This window comes from Rhamphochromis longiceps, linkage group LG3 (genome assembly GCF_057381845.1).
Source record: "Rhamphochromis longiceps isolate RC_006_pf linkage group LG3, R_longiceps_female_GT1.1, whole genome shotgun sequence".
Lineage (NCBI taxonomy): Eukaryota > Metazoa > Chordata > Actinopteri > Cichliformes > Cichlidae > Rhamphochromis > Rhamphochromis longiceps.
Window position 1 is genome coordinate 2,891,618 of NC_140559.1, and position 17,959 is coordinate 2,909,576.

At 46.9% G+C, this 17,959-nt stretch overlaps 1 protein-coding gene across 2 annotated transcripts in view; it reads right to left on the reverse strand.

Moving 5' to 3' along the window:
- The window catches only part of ank2b (ankyrin 2b, neuronal), a 156,696-nt gene that overhangs the window by 105,326 nt on the left and 33,411 nt on the right, over window positions 1–17,959 (reverse strand). Inside the window, exon 1 of one of the 2 annotated variants that reach the window (XM_085401245.1) lies at window positions 11,610–12,677. The exons of the other annotated variant lie outside the window; for it this stretch is intronic. Coding sequence (XP_085257371.1) covers window positions 11,610–11,696 — 87 coding nt within the window. The 5' untranslated portion in view covers window positions 11,697–12,677. Of the gene's footprint in view, window positions 1–11,609; window positions 12,678–17,959 lie in introns of those variants that run through there. 2 annotated transcript variants of the gene reach the window in all.

Sequence of the window (17,959 nt, forward strand, 5' to 3'; positions counted from 1 at the left end):
TTAAGAGACTTATCCCTCAAAACTGTAAATACAAAAAAGTTGCACAAAATAGTTTCCCACCACAGGAAATTTATTTTAAGTGTCTTCATAGTTTAATTTAATTTATTTATTTTATTAATGCAAATTTGCAAAAAAGCACCACATGCATCAAAATAAACTATTTCCAGCAGTGCAATATGAGTCCTCAGCATCCCAGAAACGACACAAAGTCATAAAGTCAAACATAACTTTTAAAAACACCAGTATAAGCTCATGAGGCCCTGATGGTAAAATACTACATTTCCGCAAAATGACGCCACTTCCGGTTTCAGGCAGGTGATGGCGGACATGCGATAGTTCGCGCTGATGGACGTAGGAAGTGTTATGAACAGCTGATCGGATTGGCAAAGCGTGTTTCTGGAATATCATGTTTGTGTTGCTGCAAGCGCTTTTTATACAGTTTTTGCAAAGCTATATGTGGAAGGAAACTGTGACCGAGGACAAGCTGATGGCATAAGATGTAAGTACAACTCCTCCGGTTTCATATGCAAAACAAATTATTGCGCTAGCTTACGCGGTTGCAGAGCTACCAGGATTTAAAAATAGTTACACAAAACGGAGCGTGTCCGCTCCGACCGGCTTTAAAGGGTTAAGTAAACAAAGAAAGACCGTTATCTTCTTAGAAATGAAAAGTTGAATGAGAGTAATATAAATACTCTCATTAAATATATACAGTGTAATGTATAATATTGCATTGTTCTGATGTGGTTTCCCCATTGGCTATGTCAGCTTCCACACAGTTCAATCCAATGAATTCTAGACTTCAGTCAGTATTAAGCCTAAACTCGTAATGTGGATCAACATGAAACACTCGCCTAACCCTGATGCAGATTCACACAAAATGTATAAAACTGCATTTTTTGTTACAAAGTTCTGTGTTTGTGCTTGAAAGTACCGTGACCACAGCTAATCGAGGTCTCACGGCACACCGGGTTTAATTTACTGCTGCTAAGGGTGATGGAGGAGAACAACGGGGAACAACAGGGGAGCATCTTTCATTAAAGAGTTCATCCAGTTGGTGAGCGTTAGATTCAATATCAGAGAAACAACAATCTATCATCTTATATCCACCATCAGCAGCAGCAGCAAACAACTCTAACCAGGCGAATCCTGTAAAGGTGCACAACGCTGGAGAGTTGTTTGTAGGACATTGGTAAATGTCGTTGGTAGATAACGTAGTGCCTCCTGCATCTTCATCTCTGTGGATACACGAGACAACTGATTCTGAAGTGTGTCTGAAGCCGAGGAGACCACAGCACCATGGAAACAAGCCAAAGGGAAGAATAAGGAGCGCTGGGAAAGGGGTGGGTTCGGGGGTCAAATGCAATGTGGCTTTTTATGGTTGAAATAAAAGCACAACATATACACTCAACAAAAATATAAACGCAACACCTTTGTTACTGCTCCCATTCCCCATGGGATGGACGTAGAGACCTAAAATTCATTCCAGATACACAATATAACCATCCCTCCCAAACAGTGGTCACAAATCAGTCCAAATGTGTGGTAGTGGGCACATCTGCCATATTGAGATAATCCATCCCACCTCACAGGTGTGCCACATCAGGATGCTGATCTGACATCATGAGTAGTGCACAGGTGTACCTCAGACTGCCCACAACACTGAACACTGACGCTGACACTGACACGGACACTGAACTGTGTGCTGTTGGACTCAGGCCGTATTATTTACCCAGGGAATTCTCTCACGTCATCTTGGTGGCTGTTTATGTTCCCCCCTCTGCTAACCCCACAGCTGCATGTGACACTATCCACTCTGCCATAGCTCGGCTACAGACTCAGCACCCGAGTGCCTTTATTGTGATCTCGGGTGACTTCAACCATGTATCACTGGACAATACACTACCAACATTCAAACAATATGTGGACTGTCCCACCAGGGGAGAGAAAACTTTAGACTTACTGTATGCTAACGTCAAGGATGCATACAGCTCCTCCTCCCTCCCCCCACTTGGTAGGTCAGATCATAACCTGATTCACCTCACCCCCCGCTATGTGCCAATTGTGAGGAGGGAACCTGTGACCACCAGGACTGTTAGGAGGTGGTCAGAGGAGGCAATAGCGGAGCTACAGGGCTGTTTCGAGGTGACCGACTGGGAAACACTCTGTGAGCCTCACGCCGAGGACATCAATGGGCTTACTGAGTGTATCACAGACTACATAACTTTCTGCACCGACTCCATTGTTCCAGCTCAGACTGTTCATTGTTACCCAAATAACAAGCCGTGGGTGACTAAAGACATCAAAGCCCTCCTCAACAACAAGAAGAGGGCTTTCAGAGGGGGCAACAAAGAGGAGGTGAGGAAGATCCAGGTGTTACTAAAGGACAAGATCAGAGAGGCTAAGGACAATTACAGGAGGAAGCTGGAGTGGAAACTCCAGCAGAACAGCATGAGAGAGGTGTGGAGGGGCATGAAGACCATCACTGGATTCAGGCCAACCAACAGCAGGGGAGCTGAGGGAGGTGAGAATAGAGCCGACGAGTTGAATCTGTTTTTCAATAGATTCGACACCACAGTGTCTGCTCCCACCCCCACAACCTCACCTGCAGTCAGCCTGGAATCCAGAGCCACACCACTGTGCCAGCCTCTCTCTTCACATGTTGCCTCCTGTGAGATTCCTGACACCCCTCCCCCACCCATCACCTTCACTCAATACCAGGTTGAGATGCAAATGAGGAGACTTCACTCAGGCAAGTCTGCTGGACCAGACGGAGTGAGTCCCCTTGTCCTCAAGGCCTGTGCCCCCCAGCTGTGTGGAGTCTTTCATAAACTGTTTATGCTGAGTCTGAGTCTGCAGAGGGTCCCGGTGATGTGGAAGACATCATGCCTCGTCCCTGTACCAAAGACGCCTCGTCCCAGTGGCCCCCAGGATTACAGGCCCGTGGCACTGACCTCCCACATCATGAAGACCCTGGAAAGGCTCATCCTGGACCAGCTGCGACCCATAGTAAGACCACATCTGGATCCCCTTCAGTTCGCTTATCAGCCTCGTCTCGGAACAGAGGACGCCATCATCTACCTGCTCAATCGTGTCTACACCCATCTGGACCAGCCGGCGAGCACTGTGAGGGTCATGTTTTTTGACTTTTCCAGTGCTTTCAACACCATCAGGCCGACCCTCCTGGGTGATAAGTTAGCAGCGATGCAGGTGGATGCTTCTCTGGTGTCCTGGATTGTTGATTACCTGACAGGAAGACCACAATATGTACGTCTCCCACAGTGTGTGTCTGACAAGGTGATCAGCAACACAGGGGCACCACAGGGGACTGTCCTCTCCCCCTTCCTCTTCACCCTCTACACCACAGACTTCAGCCACTGCACAGAGACCTGCCATCTTCAGAAGTTTTCTGATGACTCTGCGGTGGTTGGATGCATCAGCAGGGATGATGAGACAGAGTACCGGGCTGTGGTCGACTCCTTTGTCACGTGGTGTGAGCAGAATCATCTGCAGCTCAACGTGGCAAAGACCAAGGAACTGATCGTGGACTTCAGGAAGACCAGGAAACACTTGACCCCTGTTTCAATCCAGGGGGTCAGTGTTGACATTGTGGAGGACTATAAATACCTTGGAGTACACATTGACAATAAACTGGACTGGGCTAAAAACACCACAGCACTTTACAGGAAGGGCCAGAGTCGTCTCTATTTTTTGAGGCGACTGAGGTCCTTCAACATCTGCCAGAAAATGCTGAGGATTTTCTATGAGTCTGTGGTGGCCAGTGCGATCCTCTATGCTGTTGCATGCTGGGGGAGCAGGCTGAGGGTCGCAGATGCCAACAGACTTAATAAACTGATCCGTAAGGCCAGCAATGTTGTGGGGATGGAGCTGGACTCCCTCAAGGTGGTGTCGGAGAGGCGGATGCTGTCCAAGATAAAGACAATGTTGGATAACACCTCCCACCCACTCCATGACATGCTGGTCAGTCACAGGAGCTCGTTCAGTGAGAGACTGAGATTACCGAAAAGCACCACTGAACGACACAGGAAATCATTCCTGCCTGTGGCTCCCTGTACAACGCATCCACTTAACACACTGTTTGCTGCTACAACTACACATGTTTCTTTTCCAAATATTTATTTATAAGTGACTTATGTATGTATGTATGTATATATATGTATATATTGTACTATTCTTAGTTAGCGTATTGTCTGTCTTGTCTTAATGTTGGTTTAAAATGGAGCACTGTAACAAAAAATAATTTCCCCCAGGGATCAATAAAGTATTCTGATTCTGATTCTGATTCTGAACAAAAGGCCACCCTGGAATGTGCAGTTTTGTCTCACAGCAAAATGCCACAGATGCCACAAGCAATGAGGGAGCGTGCAATTGGCATGCTGACAGCAGGAATGTCAACCAGATCTGTCGCCCGTGCATTGAATGTTCATTTCTCAACCATAAGCCGTCTCCACAGGCGTTTCAGAGAATATGGCAGCACATCCAACCGGCCTCACAACCGCAGACCTCGTGTAACCACACCAGCCCAGGACCTCCACATCCAGCAGGTTCACCTCCAAGATCGTCTGAGACCAGCCACCCAGACAGCTGCTGGAACAATTGGTTTGCACAACCAAACAATTTCTGCACAAACTGTCAGAAACCGTCTCAGGGACGCTCAACTGCATGCCCGTCGTCCTCATCGGGGTCTTGACCTGACTCCAGCTCGTCGCCGTAACAGACTTGTGTGGGCAAATGCTCACATTCGATGGCGTCTGGCACGTTGGAGAGGTGTGCGCTTCACGGATGAATCATGGTTCACATTGTTCAGGGCAGATGGCAGCTGAGAATGTCCCAGTTCTTGCATGGCCAGCATACTCACCGGACATGTCACCCATTGAGCATGTTCGGGATGTGCTTGACCGGCGTATACGACAGCGTGTACCAGTTCCCACGAATATCCAACAACCTCGCACAGCCATTGAAGTGGAGTGGACCAACATTCCACAGGCCACAATTGACAATCTGATAGACTCCATGCGACGATGTGTTGCACTGCATGAGGCAAATGGTGGTCACACCAGATACTGACCGGTTCTGGGTCCCCAGACCCCCAATAGCGCAAAAAACTGCACATTCCAGGGTGGCCTTTTGTTGTGGGCAGTCTGAGGTACACCTGTGCACTACTCATGATGTCAGACCAGCATCCTGATGTGGCACACCTGTGAGGTGGGATGGATTATCTCAATATAGCAGATGTGCCCACTACCACACATTTGGACTGATTTGTGACCACTGTTTGGGAGGGATGGTTATATTGTGTATCTGGAATGAATTTTAGGTCTCTACGTCCATCCCATGGGGAATGGGAGCAGTAACAAAGGTGTTGCGTTTATATTTTTGTTCAGTGTATGTTCCATGGACCATGAAACAACACAAACCAGGCTGTTAAACTCTGGCATTCTTCAGTATCACTGCCCCCAGTACCCAACGTCTTCTATCCTCTGACCCAGAGACGCCCATTGATCCAGGTGCTCCCTCAAAGTGCGTCATTAACGGATCAATCCTCTCATCGATAGGCTCTGTAATCCTTGGGATTGGTAGCTGGAGCTGTCACATGAGCATCCGTACTCAGCTAAGAGCTTCTGTTGCTGCACCAAGTGTTGGTCAGGTGCCATTAAAAACATGGACACCGAGACGAAGTCAACAAATGGCCTCAGAAATGTGTTGTGACGTGAGCTTCACACACACTACAGCTGATGTGCTAATGCAGCAACCAATGACGCGGCTCGCCATGAAAGACATACCTGCTTCCACGTTTCTGACCTTTGTAGGGTCGAGTTTTGTCAGAAAAAGCCATTTAAAAGCTTGTGTCTTCAAGACATGCCTGTATGTAATACAGACCTGCTGAGTTGTATCACCTGACTTCATTCATAAATAAAGATTTGTTGCTTTCATTATAATGTGTTTGTCTCAGCACAGAACTCCAGACTAACCTTAATAAGACTTCCTGTTTACATGCAGGAATGTCTGTCAATCAGATAATTATTGGACAACAAGAATGATTTTAAATCAAATGAAGGCTACAAATCAACTTGTAATCAGCTGAAACAGCTCAGGGTTTTAGTTCTGCTTTATTACATTAACCCTGTGGTCTGTTAATTAAGACAGATTAGTCTCATTTAAAACTGATGGTGTTTTGTAGACATCTGGTCTAACGGGCACACTAACAGTTTAGAGGAAGACATGTTGAAGTTAAATCCGTACAAAGAGAGTCTCAATACACTTTGAATTCTACACTCATTGTTCAATAAAGGCTTTTAGCTCATGTCACTGCTAATGAAATGATCAGCTTGCAGACCAGCGCTGGCAGGAAGAGACGACGCTGCCCGGCCTGAGATGTCGTTTCAGATGTTTTCTTTTGGGCAGCGAGGCTCTCGGTTGCCATGGTGATGCCTGGGTGTCAACCTCAAAGACCATCTGTGTTGTTGTTGTCTGCCATCCAAAAGAAGAGGCGGCACGGACGGGTCAAACCCATAGTCGCACACACTCATTGGAGCATGATTTAAGTTCTCGATATTATTTGCCTGAGAGTGAAAAGTGTGCATGAAGTCCACTGAGACCATCTGCGGCTTCTTCCTCATCCAAAGGAAACAGATGATTAAACAAAGCATCAGCCGGGAGTTAAAATAACTGCCTTAACACACGGTACGTGCAGCTCACCAACCTTTCTTTGTGACAGACGCTGACAGCATGCTTCGTTGACTGAAACAGCTGATCCTGTGGAGTCTGTCGGGCATTTTTGCACAAACACACGAGCTTAATCTCAATCCTGGCTGTAGCCTAAAACTAATCCTAATTCTCCCCTCAACCCTTGGCTCAGCAATTATGCAAGGCTCAGAATCTAAATGAAGAGTAGAAAAGTTTCTGATGCGTTTGCATCCCACTGAGACAGTGGGGGGGTCCCCGGATCAGCTGGGCGCAGTGGGCTCTTCCTCTGCATCCTCCGAGTTATTTCCAGACAAATCAGAGCAGACAGGAGAGAATTAACTCAGTGTGTCGAGCTGGTCCACAGCCTGTTAGAGTGGAACTTCCCCAGCAGTGACCGCGACCACTCAGAATTATTACTCCAATATCACCACTAACCACACCCACCACAGCCCAGCGTCCTGTTAGTCTAAAAGTGTTGGATGTAAAAGTCAATCTGAAAGAATATCATCGGTTACATGGACGTCACCTGAACACTGAACAATAGTCCAACGTGTGACTGTGTTTGTGCTGTAAAGACTAACAGGGAGGAGTCTGGGCGCCTGACCTTCATGCTGACACTCAGGTACTGACTGTGCTCATCATGGACTAAAACATCACACACAAGTCAGGAGCCCAAACGTTTAGAGATAACTTAAACTGAACAGTTAACTCGACTATGAAACAATAAGAATAATCGGTGATTAATGGGGGACAGGATGTTGGCAACATCACAACATTGTGAATGTGTGGTGATGTAATCAGACGCCACCTTTGTCCAACCAGAGAAGAGTAAAAATGTTACATAGTCCAAAGCCTTGGTTCAGCAGCTGCTTTGAACTCTGACTGTAACAAACACTTGACTGTTTTCATTAATGAATGAAACTAATTATTGGCCCTGTGTTTGCTGTTTACACTGCAAACTTTCTCAAACACAAAGAAATAAATAATACTATTAAAAAAACATAAGAAAGTTTATTCATGAGTGTGGAAACACAAAACAAGTCTTTGCTTAAATAAAGTTTAGCTCATCGAGTTCAGGAAAACAACATCCTAATGCAGACTCGTTCCTCACAGTCTGGAAACGACGTACGAAACAGATCTTTATGTGTTTAGATGCTTTAGCCTGACGAGGTCAGGGCACCAAACCACCGAACACTGTGACTTACAGTGGAAGGAGCATTTGTGCGCTCCACCCTGGTGGGTAGATCGTCTAGAAGAAGCCCAGGAAGTTGGCTTTAACTGATCAGCGATGAGTCACGGATGCCATTTATAGCCCTGCATCTGAGAGCCAGACCAATCTGAAGCGACTCCAAGAGAAAACATTAATTTAATTAATACGATTTATTGACTTGTTAATTATTAACTGTCGTTAACTCTTTAATCAGTGATTCAAACCCTGAGCTTCAGGGTCTGATCATCATCGCGCACGGTGACTCAGAGGGTTACACGTCGCCGCGTTTTGACATCATGTTATAGACACGAATGAAAAAACAACACGATGTCACCTTCTTCTCACAGCTGTTTTTTTAAAGATCTTTGTGTTTTCATTGTGTTTGAATTACACATGTCAGCATTAGTCACAGTGTTTTTGTGTCGCTGTCAAATAAATATTGGGTTTCAGTTACAAACACATTGTTTACAAGATTTCCTTCAACAGTCACGTGCACGGTTACAGCAGCTCTGTGTTTCACACTGACATGTTTAGGCTTTCATAAAAGAACTCACTGTGACAACCAGCAGCTTCTACAGTCAGCTGGAAAAATGATGGAGTGCAGCAGCAAAACACAGCGCTTCAGTTACCCTGCACAGCACAAATCTCAGCTCCCATAGGTCTCCATAAGGGTGTGTCTGTGTGTGTGTGTGTGTGTGTGTGTGTGTGTGTGTGTGTGTGTGTGTGTGTGTGTGTGTGTGTGTGTGTGTGTGTGTGTGTGTTGCAGTGGGCCCGTGCTAGCATGGGGGAGGGAGCATATCAATAATTCATCCATTGATTCTAAATGACCCCCCACTGCCAAGTGCTGGCCTCTGCTTCCAGCATCACATTTACATTGGCAGGTTCAGCACTGCTGCCTGCTTCAGACTGAATCACTGCAGCACAAAGACACAAAGACACAAAGACACAAGTTGAAACGAATAAAATCAGCATCTATTCCTTTATCACTGCTTTGTTACACAGGAGAACAACGTCAGTAACGCGTAATCCGATTACTTTTTTCAAATAACGAGTAAAGTAAGGGATTACTATTGCAAAAATGGTAATTAGATTACCGTTACTTTCCCGTAGGAACGCTGCGTTACTGCGTTACTAAAACCGTGATTTTTTGCGAGAATGTCTCATGACAGTGACGTAAGCGAGTGCGACGTTGGTGACAACAGCTGTGTGCAGATCAACAATGGATCACATATCGAGTGCAGAGAGAGTATGAGCGTGCAGCGTTTAAAGCGTGGAAGTACTGACCTTACTTTGAGTTTGATTCTATAAAAAGTGACAAAAACATTAGTGTCCGCTGTGCGTGGGAAGAAAACTTCTTTTTACAGCGAAAAAACCCCTAAACTTCCAACAAGCACCGAGTAGCTACGACGTAATGGGAAACTCACAGAGAAACTCGCGGATTCTTCCACTGACCGCGGCGGCACACCTGCACCAGGGTAAACCTCCGCCTACCCCACTCCTGCTTTACAGGTGAAAATAGAGCAACAGGACCGCTGAGTCTTTGATTTTATTTATGTTCTGCTGTGTTTTACTTGCATCTATTTGAAAGACTGAGTGTAAACACGCAAAATATTTTATTTTATGAGCTGGAATGTGCAGAAAATAGGTTTAAATGTTAAACTAATTTCTTCCAGTCAGAGAATGTTGCAGATAATTAAATGTTTGCTTGATGCATAAAGTTAAAAGGTTAAAACTAATAAAACAAGTTTTAAAAAGAGACTTTTCCATCTGATTACATTTTGTATGATGGATTATGCAGAAAAAGTAGAATTGGGCTGAAAGATCTATCGCTTTATCACCTCTTCAGGGTGTAAATCGTGTTTTTAAAAAGTAACTAAGTAACTAAGTAATTAATTACTTTTGAAAATAAGTAATCAGTAAAGTAACAGGATTACTTTTTGGGGGAAGTAATCAGTAATTAGTTACTGATTACTTTTTTCAAGTAACTTGCCCAACACTGGACAGAGTGTTGGCTTCATCACCGACACACGTCACCACATCAGGAAACAGCTGGTTCAGTGAGTATTTAAGGTTCACTGCAGACAAACTGGAGAAAAACGAATCACATGAAACATTTGTTACTGGTTTCTGACCTCGTCGTAGAGACTCACATACCTGTGTTCTGCTATCAGTGTGATCACATGTGCTGGTACAGTTTGCCAGGTTGACCCATGTAACCTCCACTATCCTGTAGACGTGGGATATGTTTCACATATGGATCGCTTCATTACTCGACTATGACTGTGTGCTTCACAGGTGCTTACTGAAGTGCTGCTTTACACAAAACCAGACAGTAAAAATAAGAACTGCAGGTCCAGACCACAGGTTTATGTGTTGATAATGATGATGTGCAGTCACTCATTGTCACAGGATACAATGATGCTACAGGTCACGCAGTTCTGCAGAAGTGGAGGAAACAGATGCTTTTCCTAACAGAGACACTTTAATGACTTAAAGAATCTAACTGACACACAAACCTCAGTTTGTCTGACATTCATGAGAGTAAACTGCTCCTGAATGTTCTGTTAGTTCACTGGATGATTGCTCCTGTTTACCTGACTTCAAATGTAAAGATCCCTGAGACAAACTCTCAGTTTCAGGCCACACGAGTTCAGCGGCGACACGATCGCACAACCAGCCACGACGTTAAAGCCCGACGCGCTCACTACCTTTGGTTACAGCGCTCCACTCTCAGCTCACACGACATACACAAAAATAATGACGCTGGATGCTTCTGTGTCCTCAGAAACACCAGATCGCTGTTCACGAGAAAAGGATGGAAACAGAGTGAGACATCACTCCCGGCGGACACACAAACACTGTGCTAAGGTTTGTTTCAAAACTGAGCTCCTGGGTTGTGTAGCTGCTGAGCGAGCAGGTGGCACACAAAGACGCGCTGTCAGGAATCATTACATCGAGACTGACAGGACGTCACTGGTACATAAACACTGATCTGTGGTTTACTGACAATGTTCTCAACAACAGACGCACAACCCTGGTTTGGTCTGGTTATTTGTGTTGTACGGCTTCGTTGGTCTGACGAGCTTTTAGGGATGTCAGCAGAAGGATTTCACGTGCTGAGGTCATATTTATGAATCAACCTGAACAGCTAATACTTTACCTCTTTATTTTATAACACATATGAACACGTTATAGTAGATTTGTGCAATGTGTGTTTCACGTCTTTATGGGCGTATAGATCTGTAAACAGGCTGATGGGTGTGTGTCTGTTTATTGTAGCGGTGCAGAAATGTTAAAAATGATGATAATAACAACACTTCTCACATCAGGCTACAACACAAACCTCCTGATAGCTGCAAACAGCAAAACCCCCAACGACAGGCACACAAAGAGCGAGCAGGGACCCACCCTGACAGCATGTGAGCCTCCTACTACGACTCACTGTGGAGCAACACAACACCAGGAGACGGAGGATATGAGAGAGGATACAGCTGCTGTGGGGGAGCAGCCACACACTCCACAGGAGACGACGGGGTGAGAGTTCGGATGGTTCGGTGCTCCTAACATCATGTGGACGCTCGTCTGCACATAAACAAACCTCACCTAACCCCACCTCCTTTCTCTTTTTGCAGGGTGGGGTGCTCCATCCTTACACACTTTGCACCACGTGGCTCTCCATCTATTCGTTTACCTTCTTGGGTCTCTTCCTCCTCTGTCCCAGCCCGTTGAGGCGATCGCTGGGGTCCAGCCTGTAGTGGGAGTGGCTGTCCTCGCTCATCCTGTCCCCGTCCACTCCGGGTTATTCCTTTCTTCTTTCTGTCCTCTGAATCGAGCTGACCTCTCTCCTCTCTGGTCCTCGCTCTCTGAGCCGGCGGAGCATGAGAGAGAGGAGTGGTTGGGGAGAGGGAGGGGAGACGAGCGAGGGAGGGAGGGAGGGAGCACAATGGTGTTGCCATGGCAGCAGCTGCCACCAGTGTTTATCTGGAAACGTCGCTGGCAAACCAGAATAGTTGCCACACGTTGCCACACTCGCACACTCGGCAGCCACACGTTTGTGTGCGACCTGCCCGTGGCTTCCTCGTTACAGACACACCGAGAGGAAACGCTCAGACACAAGGCCGAACATGAACGAACACTCGTGTGTGGGAGGAACAGGGCACAGACTCCACGCCGTCGTTAAAGATGGCGTGTGTGCTAAACGGAGCTGTGCGCTGATCGATCAGTCAAGTGAAAAAAACAAAGGAAGCTGTCTGGATGGAGTTTGCTGCTCCCACTAATCAAAGAGATGCATCACAGCTGGAGCTGATTGATGCACGAGCCACCGTTTGCACAATCCCACCGACTCCACGCTTGTGTTTCCTTTCTGCACCATGTTGTTAACACTGACCCCACACTGTGTTCATGAGCTAAAGAAATCACGATGATTGATTGATTTCACGGACTCGTCTGCACAGAGCATTTTGTAGGTTACAGCATGAAACCTCTGCAATCTCCACATTTACACTCACAGTTTCTGTTTTACTCTCAAACTGATCAATAACAGCTTTCCTGTGTAACAAACACACAAAATAAAACAACTGTACCACCAATCAAACACAAGGAAAATAAATGATATTGTGAGTTCAGCAGTGGGTCTGTGACCGGTGTGTAAGAGGACGATAGATGAGTGGGTGTTTGTAGAAACAACCTTTGTGATTTAAATGTGAGACAGCAAAGCGTCAGACAGAAGCCTGAGCTGAATATTTCCTGTGATATGAAGTCACCGTGTTTGGGTCGGTCAGTGGACTACTACTCAGTGAGTGTCCCACACACACACAGACCCACACAGACCCACACACACACACACACACACACACACAGACCCACACAGACCCACACACACACACAGACCCACACAGACCCACACAGACACACACACACACACACAGACCCACACAGACCCACACAGACTCACACACACACACAGACACACACAGACCCACACAGACCCACACAGACACACACAGACCCACACAGACCCACACAGACACACACACACACACACAGACCCACACAGACCCACACAGACTCACACACACACACAGACCCACACAGACACACACAGACACACACAGACCCACACAGACACACACACACACACACAGACACACACAGACCCACACAGACCCACACAGACCCACACACACACACACACACACACACAGACACACACAGACCCACACAGACCCACACACACACACAGACCCACACAGACCCACACAGACACACACACACACACACAGACCCACACAGACCCACACAGACTCACACACACACACAGACACACACAGACCCACACAGACCCACACAGACACACACAGACACACACAGACCCACACAGACCCACACAGACACACACACACACACACAGACCCACACAGACCCACACAGACTCACACACACACACAGACCCACACAGACACACACAGACACACACAGACCCACACAGACACACACACACACACACAGACACACACAGACCCACACAGACTCACACACACACACAGACACACACAGACCCACACAGACACACACACACACACACAGACCCACACAGACCCACACAGACTCACACACACACACAGACCCACACAGACACACACACACACACAGACCCACACAGACCCACACAGATCTTAATGATGGCCTCAGGCTTTGAGCTCCCACTAACAGCAGGTCATAGCAGCATCCCATTAATAGTGATGAAAAATGCAGCTACAGCTGCTTTTCCACTACTGGAAGTTAATCAGGTCAAAGCTGGAGCTTCACCCTGTTCAGACTGAACCATGTGAGCCGGCCTCGCTCCACAGAGGACGCCTCCAGGACAAACGTGGGCTCCATCGAGGCCCACAGCTGCTGTGACATCGTGGACGTGTTCTTTAGCTTGTTTTTCAAACAATCTCAGCAAACGTGCCAAAATCATCTTCAGGGAGACTCTGTGGCACACAATCCAAAAACAAAGAAGGCTAAAGGACATGCTCTGTCCTCTGTGTGACCCACAGTCGTGGCTCAAATGTGGGACTGTGGCCTGGTGTGACCTGAACACTGTGGGAACCTGAGGGGCAAATCTGAGGATTTCATTTGGCTTTTTCATTAGAGATAAGATGGATTATGTGAATGAAAAGGCAACACACACACACACGTAGGGTAGCTGTAGCCCGACTGGCTCATCTGCTAATCAGAGGGTTGCTGGTTCGATACCTGGGATCCAAAGTGCAAACTCTTGGGGAACGAGTCTACTTTGTGTGCATCTGAGGTTGAAGCGGAGCTGGTTTCAATAAACTGCTAGTTTCCCTTTCATACTCCTGAAGGACGTTCCTCACAAAGAGCGAGGCAGCAAGTCTGTGCAGGTCCTCAGAGTTTCATCTCTCACCCAGTTCCAAGCCCAGTTTGTGTCCCAGATACATGCCGCTGATGGCCAGGAAGTGACATCACTGGATCAGTTATGAGAGCGAACCCTTCAAGACTCAAACCTGCCTGGCAACGAGGGAAACGGCTACACAGGAAGTCCAGTGACGGGGTGCAGATGTTCCATCACCGGGATGTCATCGCTTGTTGTGTTTGCGTCACGGGACTTTCAGGTTGTGTTGCTGTAACAGCCCCACCCACACTGAGGTGGTGCTCAACTGTAACTGAGAAACAGAGTCGAGTAGAGCTGAGGCAGTTATGTTCTACTGGAAAAGAGGCGACTGTGGCTCAGGACGTCAGTCGGTAGTTCGATCCCCGGCTGCTCCAGTCTGCGTGCCAAAGTCACCTTGGGCGGGATACTGGCCCCTGTTGCTGCCAGTGCTTTTATTAGATGCTCTGGAACTGGTTTAGTGCTTAGGGAGGGTAGAAGAGTGCTGTATAAGAACCAGTGCATTTACCATTTACCATTACTCTGGTTGCCAGTTTGCTACGGTCACCAGCGGTTTGTACAGAGGACACAGACCTGTATGTGAACAGATAGGGAGAGTGTTTAACTCCAGAGGAAATGTTGGTTTAAGGTGCTGCATGTTCCACATGTGCACTGCACATCTGCAGCTAGTAGCTGAGGAGTGGTGTCCACGCACGCGACGTCCATAACCCCTCTGTCCTCCACAGGGGCTGACATCCAGCTCTTTGGGCCCTCACAACCCCAACATCGCTCTCACACACAGCACCTGCTCCGGTCAGCTGATTAGACAGCTCATTGTGTGTGTGCGAGGTGAATTAAGGTTATTATAAAGGACATACAGATATCATCTCTCATCTGGGAGAGCAGCCAGCAGCTGCAGGAGGTGAGCATCCAACGACATGATGAACCCAAAGACTCCAGCTCAGCCAAACTACAATTACAGATTACAGTTACACTCCTAACTGTTCCTGCAGTATTTAAGAAAGACGTCAGTGATTCAGACCAAAACTGCTCTGCTAACTTCACATTTACTAAACATTAATGTTCCCAACACAGATTTACATGAGAATGACAGGACATCATAGCCCCCCCTGCCCCCCCTGATATTACATCACTTCAATCCCAAACAGAAGGAAAGGAAAGATCAAATCTGTCTTGAACCTCTGCTTCAAAGTTACAGGAACACTGGAGTCACTCTCACTGTCAGAGACCTCAGTGTGTTGGAAGCTGCTAGAAGAAGCAGATGGGGGAGAGGAAGAGGAGGGCCACGGTGCTGATCTGAGGAAGTCTTCTGATCAAACCACAGCAGACCAACAAGCCCGACGTCGTTCTGATCCAACATGAAGGCTTCCATCTGTCTATTCTGTCACATCGCACACGTCTCAAGTCATCCTGTTCAACCCATCACAACATAATAGTAACAATAAAACAAAGGCAGTGGAGCGTTCACCACGAGCTTCTACAAAAGTGCACGTTCATTTTAATAAAACTGTTTTTACAGCAGTGTGCGAACATTAATATGTTGTAACCAAACGTTTGTTACACCAGCTGCACTGAACCTGTGGAGACTGGAAGTTATTTGCTGCTGGTTTGTTCAGACCTGTTACTGCACACCTTGCATAGTTTGCATAGTTTCCTTCACTGCATGCAAAGAGACGAGGCGGGTGGAAACCTGCGACCCTGATCACATCACCAGTGCATCACAGTCAAACACTCACGGCTGTAATCTATTTCAAATCAAAGTGTTTGCACGGTGAGAAGAAGCTGGCGTCGCTGGGGGAGCGTGCGCCCGGCTGCACTTAAACACAATCTTCATTGGTGCTGTGAAACATCCACGTCTCACTTCATCTGCAAAGAAACCTGATGCATCGCTTTGGAAATATTTGAAATCCCTCATTTGTCACTATGCACGACGAGTCGACCGGCTGACCAACCTCAGGTTATGCAGCGAGTGCTGAGAAGCAGCTAAATGGCTGCAGTGACTTTATTCCCTGAGTGGGTGTGTGTGCATGAAAGCCAAAGGGGGGCTGTGTAAGAAACAAGGGGAGTCTCTGTTGTGCTCACAAAGAGGAAACCAAGATCTGGATTTTATGGCCGAAAGAAGAAAACATCTTTTCAAAGTTTCCCAGGCCCACTGTGGAGACGCCCACAGCTCCAACATGAAGGTCATCACAGTAATGCAGCCGAGTGCTGACAAAGGCGTGGATCAAAGTGCTGCCGTGAAAGAATTGGCTTTGTTTTTGCAGCTGCCTGAGCTGAAAGAAGCTAGATTTGACCACTGCCTTGATTTGACCACTGCAGGTAGAATGAAATGCCAGCATGTTGTTCACACTTCTTACCCGAGCTGTTCTCCAGCGCATCCGTGAGTGTGGCTGTGAACAGAGGAAGCACTCGAGCAGAAAGTGCTCGTGTGAATGAGTTCAGAGTAGAGCAGCTCGATGTGGGAACAACTCGTGGCGTTCATTTAGAGAACGAATATGTTCATGGTTACTGTACATTTCAGAAATGTGCCACTTTAAATGAGAAACACGATTCTGCTTTAACAACAGGGGAGCCTGTTCACTATAAACACCATCCAGCCATAACTCTGCCTGCACCCACAACACGGAGACAAATATGTCAGCGTTGTAGCGCAGTTCTGTAACAGCCACCACAAATATCTCCTCAGCCGAGCCGCCCTTCGTGCCCCTCCCACAGCCACATGCTCCGTCAGCTGGCCGTCTGCCTGGCAGAGAGGGAGGGGGGCGTCTGGCCTAGTGCCAGGCTCTCTCAATATTTTATGAGAGGGAGGGGAGGGAGGAGGAACACGAGACTTACAGTAACAATAAGAGCTGAACAACATGTAACAGCAGCAGAGTGACGGGCAGGAGCAAAGCCTCACACAAATAAGAACTACGAGACTTACAGTAACAATAAGAGCTGAACAACATGGAACAGCAGCAGCGATGGAAACAACCTCGTGTTTGTTGGAGCAGGGATGGTTAGAAAGAGACGACGCTGCTTTGTGCACGGACCATATTTATGAGTACGAGTAGTGAGTTTAATGATATTTCAATTATATGACAAATATCCAGTGTTGGGGAGTAACGGAATACACGTACGAGTAACTGTATTCTGTTACAGTTACCGTTTAAACAGGTGGTATTTAGAATACAGTTACTTTGTTGAAATAAATGGATTACACTGCATGTTGGGGAGTAACGGAATACACGTACGAGTAACTGTATTCTGTTACAGTTACTGTTTAAACAGGTGGTATTCAGAATACAGTTACTTTGTTGAAATAAATGGATTACACTGCATGTTGGGGAGTAACAGAGTACACGTACGAGTAACTGTATTCTGTTACAGTTCCCGTTTAAACAGGTGGTATTCAGAATACAGTTACTTTGTTGAAGTAAATGGATTACACGGCGGTACTTTCCTGTTTCATATTGTGGCGGGTCAGGACTGTTTGGGTTTGTTTGACATGTTCTGTTGTTCCAGGCGGCAGCGTTGTGGTTGCCATGGTTACAGGGTGACACGCTGCGTGTTTCCTGGGTGAGAGAGGCCTTGTTGTTGTTGTGCTAAGCTAACAGGCAGAATGTAGCATCATGGGCAGTGTAGTCCGTGCTGCAGGGAGGATG